This window comes from Chlamydotis macqueenii, chromosome 3 (assembly GCF_036417535.1).
Source record: "Chlamydotis macqueenii isolate bChlMac1 chromosome 3, bChlMac1.mat, whole genome shotgun sequence".
Taxonomy (NCBI): domain Eukaryota; kingdom Metazoa; phylum Chordata; class Aves; order Otidiformes; family Otididae; genus Chlamydotis; species Chlamydotis macqueenii.
Window position 1 is genome coordinate 125,571,478 of NC_141558.1, and position 24,929 is coordinate 125,596,406.

General features: G+C 43.8%; 1 protein-coding gene across 5 annotated transcripts in view; it reads left to right on the plus strand.

Moving 5' to 3' along the window:
- The first annotated feature begins 1,518 nt into the window (after positions 1 to 1,518).
- The window catches only part of RTN4 (reticulon 4), a 42,859-nt gene continuing 19,448 nt past the window's right edge, over positions 1,519 to 24,929 (plus strand). The window contains exons 1-4 of one of the 5 annotated variants that reach the window (XM_086744157.1): positions 1,519 to 2,048; positions 8,687 to 8,722; positions 16,287 to 16,343; positions 17,181 to 19,613. In XM_086744157.1, the coding sequence (XP_086600283.1) occupies positions 1,589 to 2,048; positions 8,687 to 8,722; positions 16,287 to 16,343; positions 17,181 to 19,613 (2,986 nt within the window). In that variant the 5' untranslated portion in view covers positions 1,519 to 1,588. The remainder of the gene's footprint in view (positions 2,049 to 8,686; positions 8,723 to 16,286; positions 16,344 to 17,180; positions 19,614 to 24,929) is intronic. The other 4 variants (XM_086744152.1, XM_086744153.1, XM_086744155.1 and 1 more) reach the window with 4 other exon arrangements.

Consider the following 24,929-nt stretch of genomic DNA (forward strand, 5'->3'; position numbering starts at 1 on the left):
TTGTAGAATAACCTTCCCACTACAAATAGCAGCAACAACCCACCGGACACACAAATATTTGAGTTCAAACAGTTCATGATGTGTTTTTCTGAGACAAAAGAGGACTCGGAGCTGGGACCCCTTAGAGTCACTCGTGCGTGGCCATCCTGTTTTTCGGAAAGCGACTGAATGCTGGCGATCCGACCCCAGTTTCATGCCAGACTCTTCCTTCTGCTGTACGCCATGCGGCTGCCCCCTCAGCACCCCCACGCATTCGGGTACGCTGAACAGAGCCCCCTCGGGAACTTCTCCTGATGCCAGGGCGTGGGTCGTTCCGCTTAGCGGGACCGCTCACCTGGACAGGTGTCTTCCCACACATTCCGCCCTCCGTGGCAGAACACAAGTCCTGGGAGACGTGTTGTTCCCCATCCTTAAGTTCCTGCCTCTCGCTGAACTTGCCGTTTGCTTGCACTGAACGTTGCCACAAACAGATCTCTGTGGGAGAACAAATCATCTCTGGGTTAAAAATCCATAGTAATGCCGGAGCAGCGTTAAATATAGAATTATAAGCCCTTTTGGTCTTGTTGTGGTAGCTGCCTGGGTGGAAATTGCACCCAAATTTACGGCATTTTAGGTAAACGGAGCGCTACCCTAAGGGCTTTGGCCAACGTTCCGTTGCTGAGCAGAAAGCAGGAGACCACGCCAGGGCCTAACGCAGACACACGCCAGTTTTTGCTTTGTGAACAAGCGGCCATTTTCCCATTTTTTCCTGCATAAGTTGCAGAATTCAAATTTTAAAGAGATGGCTAGGGCCCTTCAGATGGCAGTGGTTAAACAAGTCTGTCTCTTCTCAAAATGTCTGCTCTCTGTTTTGTTTTGGTTTTGTTGTTTTTTTTTTTCCCAGACGCAGTAAGTTTTTTGCATCATCTTTTGGCCAAAAATTCTGTTTCCCTCGGAGGAAGGCGCCGGCGGTCCCTGCATCCCACCCCATCTGCCCCGACCTGCGGGAGGCCCGAGGAGGAGTAGCGGGATCGGGAAGGAGCCTTCGGCCTCATCCAGGGTGAGAGAAACCGGGGGCCCTTTTTTAACGGCCCAAGGGGTTAAAAAGCTCACGCGGGTCCCGGCAGAAGGAAGCGGTGAATCACGACACGCAAGATGTCTGTCACGACGCTGCCCGCACCCCCCCCCCGCCCCACGCCCCGCGCCGGTAACGCGGGCGGCGCCCCGCCGCCTCCCCGCCCGGCAGGGGGCGCCGCGGTGCCCGCGGGCGGCGCGCAGGTGGGGCCCGACCCCACCCCGCATTCTCCGCGCTGAACTTTACCCGACTTCTCCATCCCTTCGCTGTCCCCGCCCCCGCGCTGCATATGCATGAGTCGCCCCGCGCCTCATTGGCGGCCCCTCGCCCTTCTCCCCCTCTTATTGGCCGGCGCCGCCGTCGCTCTGCGCCGCCGTGCAGGCGACCGCGCCCTAGCGGTGACTCAACAGGGCGTGGAGTCTGGGTCCCGCAGCGGCGGCGGCAGCAGCGCAGCCTGCGCCCTCCCCCCCGCCACCCCCGCAGCCGGCACAGCCCCAGCGCCGCGCACTCATTGTTCCGTCAGCCCCAGGCACCATGGACGAGCTGGACCAGTCGCCCCTGGTCTCCTCCTCTTCCTCCGGGCCAGCGCGGCCGCAGCAGCCACAGTTCAACTACCAGTTCGTGCTCGACGACGAGAAGGAGGAAGAAGAAGAAGAAGAGGAGGAGGAAGAGGAGGACGAAGACTTCGACGAGCAGCTGGAGGTGATGGAGAGGAAGCCCGCCGCGGCTCCCGCCCCCGCCGCTGCCCTGCAGGAACGGCCGCCGCAGCAGCAGCTGGACCTCGGCGGCCCCGCCGAGCCGCCCCGCCCCGCCGCTCCGGAGCCACCGCAGTCCGGCTGGAGCCCCCCGGGAGCCGTCTCCTCTTCCTCTTCTTCATCCTCCGCCGCCACCACGCCGTCTCCCGCGCAGGAGCAGCCCTCGGCTCCTGCTCAGCCGCCCAAGCCCGAGCCCGCCGCCGCCCCCCGGAGAAGAGGGTCCTCCTCCGGCTCGGCCGGTGAGTGCCTCCGCCCCGGGGCCGGGGAGGGCGGCGGGGAGGGCTCGGATCGCCGCGGTTCTGGCTCCCCGGCGGGAAGCTCCCTTTGTCTGCCGGCCCTCTGCCGCCTCCTTCCGCATCGCACCCTCCCCTCAGCCGCGGCCCCGCCGCAGCTCCTGCGGGGAAGAAAGGGGCTCCCTCCCTCTCTTTTTTATTATTATTATTATTGTTTTAAAATTTCTTCTCTTTCCCTTCCCCTCCCCTGTGTGTTGTGCTAATGGCGGGAGGGGCTCGCGCCGCCCGGGGGCGAGGCCGAGGCCGCCGCCTGGCAACGGTCGCGTCGGGGGAGGCGGGGGGCAGAGCCTGAGGGAAGGGCCGGGGGAGAGGAGGAGGAGGAGGGAGATGCAGGCGCTTTAAACCTCGCTCATTTCAAACAAATCGCCTGCCTGGGAGGGGCGAGGGAGAGGGATTAGGGAGCGGCGCTCCCGCCTTTCCTGAACCCTCCCTGGGGGAGCCGGGGGAAAGGTGAGGGGGCGGCCGGGCGGGCCTGGCGAGGGCCGCGCCGCTCCCTCAGACCCCGAGGGGGAGCGTCCGCCGGTGAAATCACGCGTGGAAGAAGGCGTTGCGCCGGATGCTTCGCCGCCATAGGCGTGGCAGCACCGGCGAGGCAAAATACCGGAGGCCCTGCGTGGGCCTCCCGCGGGGCGGCGGTCTGAGGGGATCACCCCGCGCTGCTGGGGCCCAAAACTGCCGTAGTGACCCCCCCTGCCCCTCACCGCCACCCCCCGAACAATTAGCAGAGCTGCAGGAGCGCCAGACCCCTTCTCGCAAGGTCTGCTCCCGGCGCGGACCCAGCATGACTAATGCCTTGCATGCGGATTGCGACTGTGCCTTGGCTGCGCTTCCGCTTGGTTCAGCGCGCAAGGACTGGCTTCAGGTCATTAAAACGGTGAAAAGGCAGAAAATCGGGGTGCCTTGTTCGCCCGGCGGTGCATTCTTCACTGCTGTTGCCATATTGCTACTTTCTATATCTTTTTTTTATATATATTCTTTTTCTTTTTTTCCATGCAGGATTTCAATAATAACTTGATGTCGTGCTATGAGCGATCATGATACCTAACGCTTTAATTTAGAAAAAAGGATCTGGAACAATGACAAAAAGGCCTGCTCAACCTGAATTTAGTTTTACTGGGGAGATGGGTTCATAACACATTTTTATTTCCATATGTGACATGACTTTACAGTTAGTTAGGCTGTTGTCTTTCATGAAGCCTCCTTTTTTGTTCTGGTAGCTCTCTGTAGCAATACGCCAAGGACTTCTTTTTTTATTTCTTATTTCCACCATTTGGAGGACAGATGATGACAAAAGCTTGCGACAGATTTAAGAGGAGGGATCGTATATGATGGGTGAACAGACATTTTTCTAGGCAAGTTTTATTTGAGTGGAGCTGTGGAAGGTTTGAGCAGAAGAGAATGAAAGGAATAGGATCAACCAAATCTTGCTGTTGCTTTGAAAAGTAGAGATAGAGGTGTGATTTCCAGAGCTGATTTATTTTGCCACTCCCTGACCCCCGAAGGATAAGGCAAAGAGCACAGAAACTAACTGAAATACATCCTCTCTATTAGAAGTAGAGGAGACCTATGTGAGAATGGGGTAGTGTAGCTGAGGAGTGGTGTCAAGGAGTTATTTTCTAAGACCTAATTGGAGGGGGTGGAATTAATCAGTGAAGATTAGTTTAGGGCTCTGAAGTGAGGACCTGCCTCTCTGGGAGGCCTGCTTTCCGAACACGTAACTGTTGTAATACGTAACGCTCATGTAATGAGGGGCTGGAATATTATAGGCTATGTTTTAAGGACGTGAAACTACTAGATGAGAACGAATTGTTTTGATAAAAGCGTTGTCTAGTTACTTCATGAATACTTTGATCCTCTGAGATGCAGGAATAGTTCGTTTGGAGCTTGTTAAGTATCCATTTAAACATCAACTATTGCTTAGGTTTGCATCTAGCAGTTGGTGTTAAAACTCTCTCAATCAAAATATTTAGCTTCAGATTAGTTCACTTTCAGTCTTGCGGTGAAATTGGCAAAATGGGATTGATGCCTGCGACTTGTGTCGGGAACGGCCACGTGTTTGGGGTGGTTCCCTCTCCTCTGGGGAGTTATGGTTTCCTTTACTTTCTACTCTGTTATACAAGTTCAAGGTATAAGCGATGACTTGCAGTTTACAGTCTAGAAATTTTGAAAATATTCTTTTCTTTTCATGTTTAAAATCCAAGGCTGTGATTTAGTGCAAATTTGGGGCAGATAACTTTGAAATGCTATTTCCAGGAGAAGGGGAAAGTAGCGTTGCCTGTAGCAAGTACGGGAAGAACGGTAGGGATTCTTTAATCTACAACAATAGGCCACGGTGCCGCTTTTTCTCAGTACAGCAACAGGGAAAATGTATGGACTGCTTGACGGCCCATTAAAATGTATTATTTAGGTACCTGGAGGTGTTTTAATAAGGAATTCTTTATAATTACTGTACTTAAGAGTATTCAATATTGCTGTTATAAGAAACTGTGACACAACTATATGTAATGCGAGTCTCTGGCTGTGTATCAGCAGTCTCCTGCCTTAAGAGCTAATATAAATATTTGGTGGAGAAGAAAACAAGCAAGAGGACTGCAGTAAAACTTACGCTGTCCTGGACACTTTGGTTTTTTTTTTTGCTACTCACTGTTATGTAGGTAGCAAAAAAATTACCATTCTTGGGAGATTACTACTTAAATCTTTTGATTACCTAAATTTACATACAGTGCAAAGTCAAGTAAACTTGGGATAGTCATATGTGGCAAAAGTAATGCACTTTTTTTTTTTTTGTGCTGCCGAAAGTAAGATTAACCGGTAAACTATGATGAGAAGATACCACTTTTCACCTTTAAAGCTAGCAGCACGTACTGCTTGCTTGTAAAGGCAGGTCATATGTCGCTTTCCTGGAAGAGACTGGTGATTTGAAGTTAAACCATGCACTTACAAGAAACCCGAGTAGTAAACCCACCGGGCTGGCCACAGACCAGCATCCAAAGTGAACAAAGATGTTTCCTTGCGTGTCAGTTGCCTGCAACTTGGCCACAGTTCAGTAGGTATGCAAATATTCTGAGGGGCCAGTTTATTAATTAGTCGTCTTTTTCCCTTTAGTTTTATAGGGCTTGATTTTAATTCATCAGTGTTGAGGAGAGGTTTCATGAACAGTTTGTTTACGTGCAGCCAGTGTCACGCAGAGGTCAGCAGGGATGCCTGGAGCTGCACCAGCAGCACACAAACTGTTCTGTGTTAAGAGTTCACCCTCGCCGAGCTGACCCCAGCGCAGTAGGTGGTTACTGAACAGAATGATCGATACCTGCTCCTGCTCACTCTGCAGGTCGTACCTTATCTCCTTCAATTTGCAGTTTATACAAATTCTAAAGGAGCATATAGGCTCCTCAGATATTTTTTTTTTTTTTAATTGTGTTGCTGAGTTTTTTTGCTGTGCTGCTATGTATGCATAGACTCATACAGAGGAGCTGGGTGGATTTGAAGGACAGAATGCAGCATGACTTGGGAAAAATAGAGCTGTCCTTGAATACTACCACTGGTGACTTTCATTTGCACTCTTTGCTTATTAAAATACGTTCCCACTGATCTTAAGCATTTCTTTGAGGTGTAAGACCCTTTCTCCTCCCAAATGTAGTCAGTAAAGCTGTAAGGGAGGTGGTCATAACCTAGTTGTATCAAAGGCAGAATGTGATTTATTTGGGTTTTATTTATTGTTATGTGCAGTATCTAGCACAGTGCAGCCTGCTTCTGTAATTCAGCTCACACAGGAGTTTCTGCAGCCAAACAGCTATTTCTTCTGTTAACCAGAAGGATGTGCAAGGATAGTCCTGCTAAGTTTGATAATCTGTTTGCTTCGTGTGTATCCCTTGACTTGCTTTCCAGGCTAAAACCACACAGCTTCCACCTACCATGTAATGATGTAGCCCTCAGGGAAGTTTTGAGTTGCGTTGGGAGTTTCCCCCTTGGAGATGAAATCCTGCAAACCACAAGTTAGGAGGCAGTGAAGAACTGCTGTTTGTTTGCTCTTTTTTTTTCCTGTCTTCCCTATCTATACTTAAGGAATTCGGCAGCATGTCACTATCTTGTTCACCCCGTTGCGTCCCCACTGGTTATCTATGATAACTACCAACAACAGCACTCCTGTAAGAGTGGAGGACAACATTTAAGCCTCCTGGTCAGTAGTTTTGTCCTGCCGACTGGTACAAAGTTGCTAGGGAAGTGCCAAGGCCTTTTGCAACAGCTGATCTACAGCTGAGTTAAAAATGAGTGGTTGCTAGAATAAAAAGGCCTAAGGTCAAGAAATTTGAACTTTGCAGCTCACAAGGAGAGGAAATATGCTGTTATTGTTGGCAATTGGCGTGGTGAAAAGAGAGTTCTTAAAGTAGATCTATGATTGGAAAAATACAATTTTGAAGTGGCTTGCAGATCTGTCTTGAGTTAGTTCAGTAATTTGTGATGCGTTTTTCTAGTATAACTTTCTGGCTGGTGTATTGTGAGGATGTTTTAACTTTTCCTTCCTCCTCCTCCCCTGTCCAGGATGGGGAAGATGAGGATTTTGCAGAGCACTCAATCTAGCTACTTACCAGAATTCTTCTAACCCTGGAGACCAATTTTCCCGTGCAGTTAGAGTTCTGTGGAGGCTTTCCTGCCTTGCCCCGCCCGGTTCTGAGGGAGGTTTGTGGCTTTGCCTGTTTCAGTGTCCCTTTTGCCACACCCAACTGCTTGGTGGCTGCCATCAGATTAGTCTGGCCTTTCTGTGCCGGGACGGTATTAGAATTACAAAGGGCAGTTAACCTGCAACTTGAGGCATGTCTTGGTATGCTTGAGTTATCTTTCTTTGTTTTCCGTTAATTTTTTTTTTTTTTTTGAGCTGGCCTGTTACTATAGTAACTATGAGACAGATAAAAAAATCAGCAATGCATGGTTCAATCTGGATTGTAGCTGTTTTGTAAGCAAGGAAATAGTTCTTGGTATTTTGCTGGCTAGAAAATATAAAGCCACGTGTAGCTTACAGATAAATTGAGATTCAGAAACACTTATGCATGAGATAGGTGGAAAATTGTGTAACTATCAAGCTGCATTAGAAACAAACAAAAAAAAAAGGTATTATTACTATGTGAAAAATAGTGAACTGTGAGACCAGATCTATGTAGAACAGTTGAGTATATTTTCCTGTGTGTTTTTAAATTTCTTGGTTTATGATCTAAAATAGGAATTGCCTCTTATTATGCTTTGACAACGCTGCATAGTGTTTTCTACTCTTAAGCACGGTACAGCTAGCACAGAGATCACTGGCCTATAGCCTGTCTGACAGGACGGCTCTTTTGCTTGGCATTTCCATCAATAAGAGCTATTACAATAATGTTAATAATGGGCTTATTAATATTCACAAGGTCTGGGAAAATAAAATTGTCTCAGTAGAATGTTTTTATCTTTCAAATGGAAATAATCAATCTGCTGCTAACTGTAGCTGTCAAAATATGAAGACTGTAAGTTAGAGGTTTTTTTAAAATTACTGCTCTTTCCCATGTTTGTTTTAAATGGGTTTGTCTCCACTTATTGCTTTCTGGTGTACAGACAATACTTTTTATTTCCCTCCCCACCCCCTGCCTCATGTAGAAGTGTTAGAAATACCAGTTTGACTCTCCCTGGTTTTGCTGGAAGGCTTGCTTTGTGTCTTAGGAATGTACTGTCAACTTTTACTTGCAGCTTTTTGATGAACGGGGCAATCATGTAATCAACTTCATTGGCTAGGAGAGGAATATATTAATTAAAATGTCTTTAAATAAGACATAAGGCTGAGATAAATATAAACTTTCCTGTTGCCAATTAAAAATGTTCTCAGTCTGTTAGATGCTGTTGGACTGATGTCAAAATCCCACTGCTCATCCAGTCATTTCTGGTCTGTGACAGTTTTTCTTGAACTCTGCTATTCCCTCTTTCCTGAGAGAAGCTAAAATTCCTTGAGGCCTGTCCATCTCTGTCCTTTGTGTGTGATAAGGCAGCAAACGCCAAGTAAAACAGATGAAAGAGCGTGTGCGAGGCCCTCAAAAGCAGGTTGTGGCTGCAGGACTGGAAAGAAAAGGAACAAGTGAGATCTGGGGGTAGTAGAAAGATGGATGTGGTAGCGGTGGAATAAAGATCGCTTCTTTCTTGGTCCTCAGCCAGGTCTTCAAGTATTCATGCCTTCAGCTTGAGAAAAGCTGCTCAGACAGCAAAGGGATGAATTTCCAGTGTGTTAAGCCCAAGTTCTCTTTAAAAGATCACATTGTTAGATAGGAAAATCAGTTTTCCCGTGTGGGTTGTGTCTAAATGCCAAAAAAAATGGAAGTGGACAGCTAAAACCCATACTGACCAAAATCTGTTGCAACCCAGGAACTGCCGTGCTGCTTGATATCAAATCCTCGTTGTTGATGAGGACATCAGGACAGCGTGCGTAACCTTCACACTGCTTTATCCCTTTCATGAAAAGACATTCTTACACAAATGCTGATGACTATAATCAATGTCCGTGCTCTTTTTTTTTTTTTACTCTTTCGAGATGAAGATATCTTATGCATCCATTTGTTTTTATTTTACAGACTATAAGCTCTTATGTCAGAGGCTTGTCACACAAGGTAATGTATTGGGAATAGATGCTAAAAGAAATCAGTAGCATCTCTTCTCCATTCTTTAAAGATTAATTTAGCTAATAAATATATTCTTCCCCAATGATAAAGCTGCTAATCTAAATACTGCTTAATTTGTTTAATTGTGGGGGAAGCAGGGAAAAATTCCATCTGTACAAATCAGTGAAAGGGAATCTTATGATTGGTATAATCTCCAAAATTAAATTGGATAATGTTTGCATAATGATAGGATTTGCATGGCTCTTTAGACCTCCTGCCTTTGAATAAGTTCTTGTGTAATTATTGTGTTTTTCTGCTTTGTGGCACTGCCAGAACCCAAATTTCTGTCTGTTACTTCAACATGTGGTCGGAGAGTCTGGGTCTTGAGGAAGAGTTACTTAGTTTTTAGAGGAATTTTCTAGAGTTTTTTTGTTACAAATATTGCCAAAGGCTGGCTACTTATCTTTAAAGCCATGTGTAGCTGGACACATGTGTTTGCAGTTGGCTAGATTGTTTCTTTCTGCTGCTTTCATTTTAATTAGGAATTTTAAAATAGTTTAAATCAGTGAATATAAACACTGGATCTGTGAATGCTGATATCTGAAATAACTCCTGAGTCATTCTAAGCTTTGTGATTTATACATTAAATGTAGTTGTGATTGTGAAGGAGGTGTTCCAAGCCATGGGAGATGGGCTGTGAACATTTGAAGCTGATTATTGTGGCCACCTGATGTTAATGAAGGGGGTGGTTACCCACCACCACCTGATGCTCACTCTGTAGGGCAGAACTGGGGTGATTAGGTCAGTGGATACAGGTCGGGGAGAGGGCACAGTTCGTCTACGTGGCACTTCTTGTGTGTTACTTGCTTGGCTGTGAGCTTCGTTTATGCTCAGAAGGCAAATAGTTTATCTTCGCTCTTCAGAGGATTTAACTTTCCTCGTGGTGAGCCACTCTGGACTGCTGGTCTACGATAGGTATGTGCATCCTGTTTCTGAGAATTCCTTGTTGTCTTGTTGTACTTGATACGAGAATAATGAGAAGTTTTTTTGAACCTGACCTGTGTGACTTCTGTTTGTTTGCTTTTAATAACAAAATATGCCAGATAAAATTCTGTCCCTGCTCTGAGGAGATACAGTGGCACTCATATGGACAAAGGACTTTTGGTAGGAAGTTGCTTGGATCCAGTCCATAGTGTTATTGATCAAAATGTTTGGTTGCTAGAGTGAGGGGAGGCTGGCAGTGTCTGAAGTATTTAATGGCCTTTTAAACCCACCCTTGCAGAGGATGCTTATTTTGGCAATGTGGGAATTGTAATGGAAAGAATTGTGATAGAGCCAGAATTAACTTATCTTCCTTGTCCATCTGTTCTTGCTTTGGTTGGCAGTTGGGTATCGCAGGGGAGTGGTGCTGTGGTGCCTTTCACTATGTAGCTGATCAAAGGAAGCTGAAATAGTGTATACCTTAGCTCTGGCATTGTATGCTTTGCAGTATCGGCATTGCTGAGCAACTCGCCTCAAATGCAACTTTTCCAGAAAAGTGACTGCAAGTCGGACCGTGTAAATATGACACTGAAATAAAACTTCCTTAAACCAGTTTGGTTGTAGATTTTTGCTTAGACAATAAGAAAACACTTGCTGTTTGCTAGCGGCTTGTGTTTCCGTACACAGAATATTTAAAGCAGCAAGCATTGTTCAAAATACTTGTTGTGAACTTGTTTTCTTTATCTATTTCAAATAACGTGAAATGAGAAATCTCCTGTGCACTGCAGTGCAACTCGCTCCGCAAGTGATGCGCGATACCACTTTGCAGTTATTTCTATGGAGACCCGAGACAACCTACAGCTGCCCTTGTTAATAATGAAAATTCTGATCCTTTTGTGCTCCTAGCTCTGATACCTGCAAAATGTTAAAAATGGAGCTCCTGTTTTCACTTAAATCTTCAGCAATCTCCATCTTCTGTAGCAGTTTGAATACTTTCCTCAAAGATTTCCAAGTAGTTTGCAGTCTGAGTTTCCTAAACTGGAAACTTCTCTTTGTAAACCTAGATGTACTACTAAAAAGAGCCAAATGCAAAAGCCTAACTACTTGCTGTGGCTCTGCAGCTTGATCTAACGATGTGTAAAGATGCTATTAATAGTTAATGCTCTTTATCTTGAATTCCTTAAATATTTGGTGAAATACCAAATTTAGAACAATTGCATCATACCGGGAGATGATTTAAATGGAGTTTGTGTAGGCAGCTGCTTTTCTCAGGAAATTCTTGTGAAGTTGTGTGCCCTTGTTTACTCTGCAGTAGGAAATGAGGCATCCAAGACCTCGACTCTCCTTGAAATAATTGAACTTTTAAACGGCCAGGTATGTTTTCTTTGACGCTTTATGCCAAGAGGTAACAATTTACTGATAATCATTTGACATCTATACACACAGGAGGAAAAAACAACATGGCAGTTCCTCCCGATGATTGTGAAGTGTGAGGGTACCATACTGGTCTCCAAAAGCCTTTCGAGGTTTTTGTAGTTCTTGAATCTGTGGAAGAGTAAAACTTCATGGTAGTAATACATGTGTGTGTGGCTTAGGTAATGGTTTGAGATCAGAAATGCTGCTCGGGGCAGGCTTTACGGTGGACAAATTAACAACTGAGTGCATTGAAGCAGCAGACAATATCTCTTTCATATCTGCCCTAGAGGGATTGCTGCAGAATGTCACTTTTACATACGAGTCGTGTCACAGATGCCATTCCTTTGAGTATTAGTTTTACTGTTTTCTTTTATTGTTAAATATTTTTGTTAATGAGAGAGGCCCTTCAAAATCGGTGTCCCGTTGTGGTAGGTCTGTAAGATAAAGGCAGTCCCTTTCTTATTAGTTAGGCATCTTGCTAATTTTCTAAACATGCAAAGGTTTAGAAACTTTATTCTTGCCAACTGGTTTTGGGTTTGTTTGTTTTAAGAATGGTGTGCATTCTCCAGCAAACTAATCAAGGAAGTGTGGTTTGTTTTTTTTTTTTTTTTAAATTTTCTGAAGACTGAAACTGCCATCTAGCAGTCTATACAGTCTCCTACCAAAGCTACACTGTGCATCAGGATGATGTTTACTAAGCGTTTATAAGTAGGAAACAAAATATTTAGATTATTTTCTAGTGCTGAGCTCACACATAAAAATAAGGAGAGTATCAGAACAAGAAACCTACCTTACACAGACCTGCTGCTGACGCTTGGAAGGATTTGCATAGCAGATGGAAGGGTACACCAGTTACCAAAAATCCAGTGATGAGGGGTAGAACACATTCACACTGAGTTCTTATTTTCTGTGACTAGACATAAGTTCTCTGCTTTCTGCTGGCAAGTATGTTTTGGGGGGGGGAAAAAAAAAAACAAAACAGTGTTTTCATAAATTGTTTTTCTTGGAATTGTCAGTTTACTACTCTTTCATTTTAAACCTTTTTCTCGGGAAATCTTTGCAGCTAACTTTACCTTCTCTTTCTTAGTTGCCTAGGAAATCTCTATCCATTCATTTATCTCCTTTTTATCCAAGACTTGGATATTAAAGTTTTTTGCTGGTAATACTGGTATCTCTTAACACCACCAGTTAGTGGGCAATCAGCAAAATTAAATTGAGAGTTTAAAATGACGCCTCTTTGTCATGCTGGTGTCAGGTTTTTTATTTTAAACCAAAACTGAAATCTGTGTCTTGATGGTGGAGCTTATGTTTTAGCTGAAACCATAATACGAAGTTCTAAGGTGTGAGAGTTTGTGCTAATCAAAGAGGAGCTATGGGGTTGTTTGTGGGTGGCTTTTTTTGAGAGAGAGAATATTTAATTTGCAGAAAGCCAAGGTAAAATTTGCAGAATGTTTTTGGTTAAAAATGGGAATGTAATCAGAATGAGTCAGTTTGCATCACTTTGTTGTTGTTCCTTAAATGCTTTTCATTTTGCATTAGGAGGATGTGTTCCTATATATGGATATTACTTAAAAAAAAAAAAAAGCTAGAGAAGTGTGTGCTAGTGAGCAAAACTTTCTCCTCGTTAAGCAAGCAGCAGTCATGCAGTCACTGGCTCGGTGATGTGTGGGTGTGTGTGTTTGAATACAGCACTGGTATTTTACTGCGTGCTGTAAGATCACCTGGGCAAGGTTGAGCCTGTCTGTAAAGTTCTCTTTGAAAAACCAGACTCTTTAATTAACCTGCACTGTTACAGATTTTTGGTGGATAAAATGTGGAGTAAAGATGGCTTTCTCCTGGAGATCTAGTGTTAATTTCAAGGTCTCTTTCTTCTGTATTTCATGAAGCATAATCTGTCTCCTGATGAAAACTGCTTAATTACTATTTATCTTGCTGAATTAATTTTTGTTATGATTTGTAAAACTGAAGACTACTTAAATTTTCTTTGTCTTTGGGTGAAGCTTTGCTGTAGTAAAGCACCACTTCACAGGTCAAGAAAGAAGTTTTAAATATGCACCTTTACTTGAAAATAATATTGCTTAGAGCTTGATATATTCTGAATTTTTTTACTCGATTCTAGTATAGTGTACTATGTTTCAATCACCTAATTTCTGCCATTGATACGCAGACAGGAAAAGCCACCCTCAGTGCTCTGTCCTCCTGGCACTTCTTTTACAAATGAAATTATTCCACTGAGCATACGGCTTTTTTGCAAAACTTACTACACTTGTCAGCCGTTACCAGTGCTACCACTTGAGCAGTGGGTGGGAAGAGGGAGCGGGTTCTCGGGAGCGTTCTGCAAGCGTTGACCGAAGTGGCTTGCACGTTTGTTGTGGCATGCCTTGAGCCTGGACAGTCTTGCTGTGTGCCAGGCTACAGTCTGATAGATGCTGCAATTTTTTTCTTCCTCTTGTCTACCAAAGCACCCACAGAGTTCTGTTTCTGAAAGGCTTCTACCTCTGATATTGGAGATAAGCGTTCTTCAGTGCAAATATCATTGCTGGAAAAAACACCATTCCTTTCTCCATGTCATTTGAATTAGTCTGAAGAGAATGGTTGGTTCGGTGCGCAGTGATGCTGATGCAGAGTTGTAGAGGTCCTGCTCTGTTCTCCCTGCTTGCCTGGAGGTGTTATACAGGGCCCATAGCAGGAAAAAGTCCTTGTATCTCCTTCCTTTCGGTAGGAAAATGCTGTTCTGATGTGGGTGGAGGGAGAGTGGGTGGTTCTCCTTGGCTGGTTAGGAAATACTGCTTTTATATAATCACTTTTCACACTCCAGCTATGTGTGGAAAATAAATTTGGGTGTGGGCATAATATCTTTCCATTAAGAGAACCTGGGAGTTCAGTGATTGGCACAGCTATTGTGTGTCTCTGTGTTAAGTAAATGGAAGCCAAACCTGAGAAGGAATTTCTGTGGTTTGCTGTCTTAACGGAGCACTGAAGAGTCAGTGCTCACACTCCTAAAACCTGTTCTTGCTAGAAACCGAAGCCTCTCTCTCTGGGGCTGGGAAGTAATCAAAAGAGATTTTAAGGTTAGAATTCTTGGTAGAAATTGCAGTTGGTCTTTGGACACCAAGTGTACTGCACCTTCAGGGACTTGTTACACATTTTCCTCTTCACCTCCTTATCCCAGTGGACTCTGTCTTCTTTCTTTGCCCTTCTTTTATTTCTATATTTTCAGTATCCCCACTCCACTGACTTGTTCCTGGTTTCCCTGTGAGATCCTTTTCTGTTGGGGTGTCTGGGGTCTCTGTCTTCGTGCTGCGCAATCAGGTCTCATCAGGTCCATCCTGCTTTCTCTCCCCTCTCCTCCGCTCCGAAGCATAGGCCGCTTCCAGCAAATACAGGTTATGCTGCTCTGGCGCGGCCCAGAGAAGGGGAGAGCGTGTGGTTTCAGGGACGGCGCAGGCTGAGGAGCAGCCCCTGGTACCAGCTCCTTGGCAGTGTAGGGATGAGCGTTGCGGTTCTGTGCCTTAGCGTCACATATTGATCAGTTGTCCTCCTGCGTGGGTTTTGTCCTTAAAAGCTTTTGCTGCCACTGAACTCTAACGCTGCTGCAATATGTTCTAAATTTGGAATTGAGGTTTCTCTCTGTGTGGTCCTTAATAGGAAAATGTAATTTCTAGAAAACTGAACAGAAATCCCTTTGGCTCGGCAGGAGTTGAGTAAGCGTCTAAATTCCGAGTCCTACACTCCAACTTTGTTACTCTGTTTTCTTGTATCTTGCTGTATTTTGTGGATTATGAACATAATTTGAAGATAACAACGTTTAGCAAAAAAACCCAACTGACTGCGTATTGTGACAGGAAATGTAGGTTGTGAGGAGACTTGGTGTTTGCAAAACTACTGGTGGCATTCACTTGAGTAAGTCGGCAGGTCCTGAGTATCTTGAAGTGGCATTGCTTTTGCAGAAAGCCGTGGTTCAATGCCAAAACAAAAATTACCTTAACGCTTTGCTTTACTAGATTATTACACATGCGCTGCTGGCTCTACCATATTTTTCACTTTTTGCCTTTCCTCTTTTAAAACCAATTGCTTCTATTTTTCTTTGATTTTAATTAAAACAAACAAAACCTAACCAAATTTAATTTTTTCATTACTTGGTTTTGTCCAGGCAAATGGCAAAACTAAAGATTGTTGATGTCTGTACTGGAAAGTCTAATTGAAATGCATTAATGCAATTTTGTACTCTGCTAATACAATTGATGTAAGTTGAAAATATTCTTTAACAGCCTTAATTTGAAATCCTTATACACTCTTCAGAATGAAATTTATTTACCTAAACATTACTATTTTTACGTTAGCATAATGCCAACAGACCACAATGGACCTGGGAAAAATGCTGCTGCTGACACAGAAATCCAGAGGAGGGCTGGGTTTGATTTGCCTGGTTCCTAGTAGTGGCTGGTATTGCTGCTTCTAGAGTGTTTTTTTTTGTGGTTTTATTATTTTTTTTATTATTAAATGCTTCATGCAGCTTTGTGAAATGTTGTAGTTGTATGCTTTTATTTTAAATGCTTTTGTCTGGAAGCATTATAACACAACAAAAACAGTAAAGCCATAAACATAAAGCAAATAGTACCGTCATTTACTGTTGTCAGTTTGATCGGTGTCCGCATGCGTGCATGATCAGTGCTCTGTTTGTGGGAAGTTTCAAAGCTCACTTCAGTCATTTCAGCTTCACGGGTTTTGGTTGAGTCTCCTCACGGCTGCTGTTGTCACAAGTTAGCTGGCGTCAGGAAGCCCTCTGACAAAGGGAGCTGATTAAGAGCGGTGTATTGATGTCAGTGGTGGTAGGTGTGTGGGTTTTTCTGGTGCTAGAGACATTGTAGCTGCTCAGTAGCATGGAAGTTTGAAATGGAATGAAAATAGGGAGTAGATAAGTGTATCTTATCCTCGGATTGCCCCCTGGAGGGTGGAGATCCCTCAGTTGCCTCAGTGAAGATCCCGTTGTAAATGGAGAGTTCTCAGCTCTGCCTCTCCCAGTTACCCAGCTTGTATCTAGTTCTGTGGTTCTCAGGGGGTGTAGGTGTTGCCTGTGGATCTGTTTGGTTTAGTGGGAACTGACTACTTGTGTGCTTTCTCCCCTCTTCAACCTAGCCTTTATTTCTGCTGAGGTTATCTGTTTGTTTTTCAGATGAGACCCTTTTTGCTCTTCCTGCTACATCTGCGCCTCTGATGCACTCCTCTGCAGGCAAGTTCTTTCTGCTCACCTTTGTCTGAATTCATCCTGCATTTCTGATCTGTTCTCATTAACTCTTTCCAATTAGTCTGCCTTTACTAAAAGCCAGCATGGGTCCAAGAATAGGCTCCATCACATTTTTCAATTTTGACTTTTCAGTTGATCTGATCAATATTTTAATACGTATTCATTTCTTTGAGTAGTAAACCATTTTATAAACAAGCTGCAGCCATCTGTGAATTCTTGGACCCTTGACGTAGGAGAGAAGTTGATACTATTAACAGGTTAACACATGAGAGCGTAGTTGCTTTTCTGGTCTAGCAGAAAGACTTAATCTATAGTAGCTTTCTGCAGGACTTTGTATAAGTAAAATTTGTACCTGTAGTATTTATTTAGTGTTTTTTTGTTAGCTGTACTGTCCACCAAATTCCCATTTTCAAAATATGTCAAAAAGAGACTTCTTATTGGCATGCACGTTTGTGCGTATGTTTATGCACAAGGATACACACATTTCCTCTCTGTCTCACCTTACCATCCCTCCCTCTCTCACTTTGTTGATATTGCCTGCTGTACTTGGATGTTCTGTACTTGTCTGGCATCTTCAGCTTTACTGTGATCTTTGCCCTGCATAAAGTTGCTGCTTCTCTAGCCTCTTGCGCTCTTCCCTGCTAGAAGAGGTGAAATAGAATAGCATGCTTTAACTGATACTTTGTCTTAATTCCTAGTAGTGTTTGACAGAACTTGTGAGAGCCTCTTAATAACTAACATCATGTGAACCTGTCGTGAAAGTTTGCATTGACTTTAAGAGCACTTGCATTCTCTAACTTTCCTTTCTGTCCACGGTCACAGAAAAAGTTATGGACTTGCAGGAGAAGCCAGGTAGCGCTAAGTCGCTGGGTCAAGAGGATTTCACTGCAGTCCCGCTTGATACTGCTCCTTCTCTTCCCTCCTTCTCTCCTATCTCAGCTGGTCCCTTTAAAGAGCATGCAGCCTTTGATACGCTCTCAGATGGATTACCTGCAGGAGGCATTTACAAAGAAAATGCAAGTGAGGTTTACAAAGAAACCATGGAAAATGCAAGAAATCCATTTATTGCAGAGGGAAAGAAAAAAGACATTTCAGAAATGAAATACTCGGAACCCCCATTTGCTAAAGCAGAAGCAGCCATTTTCTCTCAAGCTAAAGAAGAAACACAGCTAGAGGGCCCTAAAGAATTACCTAATCTGGAGAAAATGCCTGCAGAGCAGCTGAAAATGTCTCCAGAAACTCCTGAAGATTTGTTTGAGAAAAACGAGGAAGATCTCTTGTATAACAAAGACAAATACAGAGATGATGATCATGGTGAAAAGGTGGTGTTGAAAGAAGACCCCGTTAGGAGGGACGAATATGCAGACTTCAAACCTTTCGAGCCAATATGGGAAGTAAAAGGTGTAAGTCACGGACTGAGTAGCATGAGAGAGGATGTTGGAAGTAAGGTAGATGCCAAAGTAGAAAGCAGTTTAGATGAGGAATATGGTGTAGATAAGCTGAATGTGCAGAAGGATTATGAAAGAGAGAGCGAAGGCAGCACTGAGGATCGCTCTTTCCCAAGTACCCCTGAAGCTGTAAAAGAACCTGCGCAGACTTACATCACTTGTACTAAATCTGAATCCTCTGTAAGCCCTGATGGTAACAAAGTCAAATCTCTTTCTCCGCTGGAGGAAGGCACTTCAGAAAATAGAACCGATGACGAGAAAAAAATTGCAGAAATGAAAGCTCAGACGAGCCCAGAAGGTGAATTTAGCACTCGAGCAGTTGGCAAGCAGGAAGGCCAGGAAGCTGACTATGCTAAAGCAGAGAGCGTATCAACAGTGCCATCTGACACTGCAGCAAATATGCCGGAAGGCCTTACTCCTGATCTGGTACAAGAAGCGTATGAAAGCGAAATGCATGATGTGGCATGTACAAAACTCGCTTATGAAACAAAGATTGATTTAGTTCAAACCTCTGAGTCAGTGCAAGAGATTCTGAAACCCGTGACACAACTCTGTCCCTCCTTTGAAGGATCGGAAGCTGCTCCATCACCAATACTGCCAGATATTGTTATGGAAGCCCCGCTAGGCACTGGGACTGCTGGTGCAGAAGCATCTGCTGTGCAGCTCAAAGCTTCCCCATTAGAAACATTTATTCCTACTGCTAGCTACGAGAATGTAAAAGAGGAGAGTGAAAAACCTCCCTTGTACCAAGAGGCAGTGAATGTACCGCTGACACAGGCCCAAGAAGCAGAGGAGGCATTAGAATTTAAAAAACCTGATCATGAGACTAGCGCCAGTCCTGAAGAAACAGAGACTCCATATATATCCATTGCATGTGACTTAATTAAGGAAACAAAGGTCTCTGGTGAATCTGCTTCTCCATCCTTTGCAGATTATTCAAAGACACCGATAACAGAATGCCTTTCTCGGGATGTGCCTGAACACAAGGAACTTGTTGAAAAACTGTCTCCGCAATTTGGAAAATCTGACTTGTTTAATAGCCAGGTGATACCTGACTTTACTGAGAAAGCGAGTGAAGATTCGTCTCTCATCTTAAAAAGTAAATCAACTGAGAATATTGTGACTGATGAGGAACGGCTGGTGGAGTCAGTAGCTGCCACAGGCAAACCTTATCTGGAGTCTTTCCAGCCCGAACTGGACTCTTCCAAGACTGCTGCTGCTCTGCCGTCTGAGCCAACACCTACAAAACCAGCCAAGCCAGAGAAGATTCCCCTTCAAATGGAAGAGCTGAATTCTATGGCTGACTCAGCTGATGCATCTGTTGCTATGGCACCAAAAACAGGAGACAACAAAGGGCTCTCACCCATGGAATCTTCCCCAGTCTCAGTGGAGGAAGACTTCGTGATGTTAGCTCATCCTAAAACTGCTCCTGAGTTCGTGGCAGAAGCCACTGACAGAGAATTAATGCACCAAGATGAAAGTGAAGAGACCAGTAAGGCCATCAAAGGTGAGAAGAGGCAGGTGCCTTGCTCAGAGCTACCCTGTGATCTGTCTGTAAAGAATGTAGAAGCTGAGGAAGATACTAATGCCTTGAAAAAGTCCTTGGAGGCTGTGGACAGAGAAGTGCCTGAAGTATCCACGGTGTCCTTACCGGCCACAGATACCTCACCTTTGTCTGCTGAAAAAGAGAGAGTCAGTGTAGGAAAACCAGAAGCTTTGGAGAAGGAAGCCGAGCGAGAAGCTGCTTCTGTTAAAGAAAAGGAAAAACCTACTGCTATATTTTCAGCAAAGCTGAATAAATCTTCAGGTAATCTGTGTATGCTGTCTTGCAGTTCACTAATCTGCTTAATTCTTTAGCTAAACTTAAGCATGTCATGACTTATTTTTTATAAGTCACTTTCTGTAAACTTTTCTATCTAGGCCAAGGGTAACAGAAAGTGTTAGTGCCTGCACTTTTACCTTTTTCATATCCTGATTGCTTTAGTACTTTTTTTCTGTTTGTCAGGGACGGACTCACTGTCTCAGTTCTCTCCTTCAGTTCTCCTGATGGTGATCTGTTGATGCCGAAATAAGTCACTACTCACGGCAAGCTCTTCTGTGGTTGTCTACAGGCTGAGCATTAGGTGGCCTTCCAAACTTGCTCTTAATATGCGACAGTAAGCCAAGGACGGTGTCTCGGTCCGCTGTGCGTACATGATTTGAAGTTGCATTTCTTTCTTTTCAGACATCAGACTCTGAAACTTAGGAAAATACCCTTGCTGCTACAGTATGTACAACTTGCGTCTGAAAGAGACCTTGCGCATCTCTGCTCACTTGACTTGCAGCTCGCATTAGATCAAGGCCAGTGGTTTAAAATAAATAGTGCACATGAGGGAGATTAGTATTCAGGTTACCAGCAAAGTGGCTGTTAAGAAGTTGTGCTCTGCAAACATTCAAATTGGCTTATGCACAGCACAGATACTAATTTCCACTTTATTTTCAGGTGGGGCTGGCACTTCAGTGTAGTTAACTTTTATTCAGGTAACGTGTAAAACAGCAGACAGTTAAAGGAAGGATAAGACCATTGCCATGTTGCGTTCTCTTCTCTAAACTGAATGTCTCCTGGAGTTCCAGCTCTTTCAGCCTAGAGGAGTGCTTTGCTTTTTTGATACCACAGCATTCTGCTGCTACTTAAGTCTTGCACCAGAAGCATTCCTGCTAAAAACAACTGCTGCAGAAAGCACAATGACTCTGTTCTAAACAGAAAACCAAATGTTAGTTTGACTCAGCAGTAGCATCTGTGTGCAGTAGCTGCAGTCTACAGTTCCTAACATACTACATTCCTGATGTATGTCTTCTGCATCAAACGTATTTTGGAAGGGAGTAAGTGTCTGTTGAGGGGAACGTCAGGGTGTTGGCGCAATTGAAATAGGATTTGGAAAATAAGGTAAAGATATAGTTTGTTTAACTTTGCATAATAGTTGCTGTTCCTCCTGTCCCACGTCTTCTATACATACAGATAGGCAGAAAATATAGTTTCCCATTTCCCTTGTCATGAAATTTCAGTGATACCTGTACTGTTAAAACACTGTGTGTGTTCTGTGAAGGCTTCCCTCCCTGCACTCGGGCTTCCAGCATATAGTACTGTCTGGAGAACAGCTGCTATCTACCTTATACTTCGTGTCAAGGGTTAATTGTTTGGAGAGCGGACTACTTTAAAATAACCTCAACGTTACACTTGGTATATTAGCTTTTTTAATTTTTTTTTTTTTTTTAATTGGAAGCCTTTGCAGAGGTGTATTTGGTCTTTGCATGGAGGTAGCAAACTGGGGGTGGCAAATCACTGCCTTGGGAAGAAAGACTCTTACTTTGGGTCTGACAAGGATACAGCTGCTTCTCTTCTGTCTCTGCGAAGCTGCCGGAGAAGCTGCACATAAAACCATTTGCCGTAGCAGGAGAGAGTTGAGTGATGTCCTCATTCTCTGCTGGGACAGGGCACGCATCTGTCCAGCACTGGTGTGAGTTGAGGGATGGGGGCTGGGTGTGTGCGAAACTGGGGACTGTCTACAGTCTTTTTGTCAGTGTTGTGCTCACTCTGTAAAGGAGTTGCAATTTTACTTTTTGACATGCTGTGTTGTTTAGGAAGAAAAATACTTTTTTTTTTTTTTTTTTTTTTGCTTTACTCTGGAGGAACACTTTCTCAAAGCAGAGTAGATGAGAACACTGACTCAAGAACATGGTTCACTTTCTTTTTCTTTCCACAACGTGTGCTGCTTACTGTTGTGATCACTTTTGCTGTGTTATACAATACAGCATTGAACTTCTGAGACCTGGCTGAAGAGTCTAACGACCAGCCATGAACAAAATCAGTTGTCTGTTTTTAATACCACACTGCTTAAGCACAATTTAAAAGTAACATCAGAGAACAAACACACACATACACTTGTATTCTACGCTCTCAGAAAGGAAGGGTAATTCATCGCAAGGCCAGGAAGTGGATCTGTGCATGTCTTTGGCCTTCTGAGTCTGCCTTTGTTGTGTGGGTGCTCTTCTCTCTTCCCAGCAGTGGAACTGAAATAGATTTCGCTGTGCCTCAAGACTTCTGGAAATCACTTGGCATGATGGTATGACTGATGCTTGTTAAAACATTACTCTGAACTGCCTTACTGCTGCACTTAAGGTTCTTGAATGCTTACTTACCAGTGCTGTTTTTTTTTTTTTTTAAAGCTGACCTAAATGCCAACGTATCTATGTACCTAAAAGTGTCGCTTCCAGCAGTCCCAGTGGACAACAGGGAGCTAACAAACTCTAAAAGTATTGCAGATTTTTATTGTTTTGGTTTTTTTTTCTACTCCCCTACTCCAATAGAGCTCTGACCAGTCTCGTGGGTAGAATGGGATTTGTTTAATGCTGCCCCACAGACCCTTACGTAACATTTTATCTTGTCGTGGTACCAGATCACTGGGACCTTGTACTTCGTGGCTGCACAGATTTAAAAAACAAACCAAGACCAATCCAGAACTGTAGTTAATTATAAAGAAACCTCTCTTCTTGCAGGATGCTCCTATTTATAACAATTTCCTCTGCCCTGCGACACCAGCAGTCACTACTGTCCCTGGGTTTTTTTTTCCTTCCATTTCTCACTGCATGCTGTATTTCGCGTCCTATCAGATAACCCTGCTGCTTCACTCTCACCAGAATTTAAAATACACGTTCTTCATCTCCATAAAAATGCTGCCTGTTATGATGTGACTTCAGAGTGGGTATCTGCTGGTTGTTCAGATGCTGCCCTGTGCCACAGCCGGCACAGCTCCAGTCTCAGACGGGGCTTGTGCTGGTGGGGTGTGGACTTGGGAGTCGTGTTTTAAGGCGTGCTCGTAAGAGAGGGCATCTGCTCATAAAAGAGGGCTTTGATGCCATCTAGTGCTTGTCCGTGAGCTGTAACTGGAGCGCGCTGTGCCTTTCCCAGGGTTGCATCCCAGGTTTTGAGACTCTCTGCACTGCTGAAATTAGTTTAATATTCTTAGAGTTGAAAAACTAAACAGCTGTATCACATATTTTAGCTCTTCTGTTGTATAGACTTTCTTCACTGATAACCCCATATTTACTTTTGGCTGGAGATCATTCATCCTCCCAAATAGGCTATAAACCCACGCTTTCCATAACCTTTTTTTGATTGGTGGCACATGGAGGATTTTGTTATTGAATTACAAAATCAAAGTATATTGTAGAACCCCCCAAAAATCTAAACATCCAACCATGATGGAAAGTTGTGTACTGAAATGTCACCACTTAGGCAGTTTAAATCTCTCAGTATATTCGTGTTGAGCGTTACAATAATATTCGAAAATGGTGTCGATCTTGACTATCGAGGCGGTTGGTTTCATGGGACAGCCCTGTTCCGTGGTGGTTTTGAACATCAGGCTCTGTAGACATCCGTTTCAGATGAAACCTTACGGGTTTACAGATATCTTGTTTTCCTGTGTGCTCCAGGGCACTCTGTAATTGAGTTACAGAAACAGCTAATTACGAATATGCTACATGTCCCAGAATCTCTTGAAGGGGCAAATTCGAAGGTGAAGTCCAAGTGGGAAGTGTGCTTTTAGAGGGTGGCTGAGTGCTGCTAATGATGGAGCTTTTCTTTTTTACTCCTGAATCATGGGTGCATAAATAAAATGCTCCCTGTGATTCTGTAACAGCAAGGCAGGTCACTACAGTTTTGTGAACGTTAAAGGAATAAAAAAAAAAAAAAAAAGAAAAAATAGAGCCATTCAGCAGATGGGGAAGGGTTTGGGTTGGTTTTTGTTGGTTGTTTTTCACTGGGGAAACAATACCTTGGAATGTCTGTGGAGTTTCTTTCAGGAGCAGATTATTTGTAAAATATAATTTAATTCAACATAGAATCTTCATTTAATTTAATCTGTGTTCTTAGATTCTTTGATTGTTCAGGTCTTTTTATGCTGTCAGGCAAATAATAATAATGGGAGACTTCTGTTCCAGGGCGCAGAATTTGCGGAGGAGTAGGAGGACTGGGGGGGGAAGAAAAATAATCCCAGACAACCTTGAGTTACATTTTTCTGAGGGGAAGACCTAGACCTTCTTTGTTTTGTTAGAGCTGTCATGTCACCCCTGTTGACAGGCAAAGGCTGGTATAGCAAACGCCGCTGACAGAGCAAGGCCGTTGGGAAGTGACTTGCAGAGGGGCAGAATTATGGAGAAAATGAGATGGTGGTGCTGAGCAGCTGATGTACAAACAGGCGTGCGGTTTCCCTGGTGAAACAATAACGCTGATGCGGAAGTTTGACAGTGCTGGTACTCAGTTTTTAGGTAGAACAGGGTGACCTGGGTGTATCCTGCCTAAAATAAGAGGTGTGAGTACAGAGGGACGCAGACTTCCATTCAGGTATCGCTTGCTTGGAGCGGTAAGAGTGAACATTGAGTATGCAAAGAGTAAAGAGGGTCTTTAGAAATTTGACAACTAGTGGGAAGACCTTCCTCAAAGCATCAAGTTTTTGACTGATTTAGTGACAATGCAGTCATGCAAACGAATGTGGGGGGAGAATCGCAGGGTTTGGTGGTTTCCATTTGTTCTTGAGAATTTCAGCTCAAAGACAAAAGCAGATTTTCAGACGTCCTTTTTTTTGTATCGTGGAACTTCTCAAATTTTCTTGTGCTGTGATTTTTGAATACATACTTCCCACTTCACTCCTATAATGTGTGTGTTGATTTTTTCTGTTGAAATTGTGAATGAAATGCACATCTTTGGATAAGGTAAAGATATATGTAGCTGGTCTTGCTGTCAAAGGAGGCCTTAAATTTATGCCGCAATTGAAGCAATAAACAAGGCTTTTGGGTGACTTTGTGGTAATCTTTTTCCATGTAAGACTGTTTGTTTTAAGGAAAAGTGAAACTTTTTATTTGATCAGAATCTCCATCCCAGCCAGGCTACAGTATTTTTGTGGAAACGTGTGTATGTCCTTTTCTAGTTCTTTAGAAAATGTTGTATCAATTTTTAAGAGGTTTTGGAGCAATGCAGGGGAGCTTTTAGTGTTTTATTGTCAGCCCCAGATATAAAGAGACTCCGAAGTAGAAGAGTAGCCATATTTTATTTTTTTCCAGCAGGGATGGAACACAACATGACAGC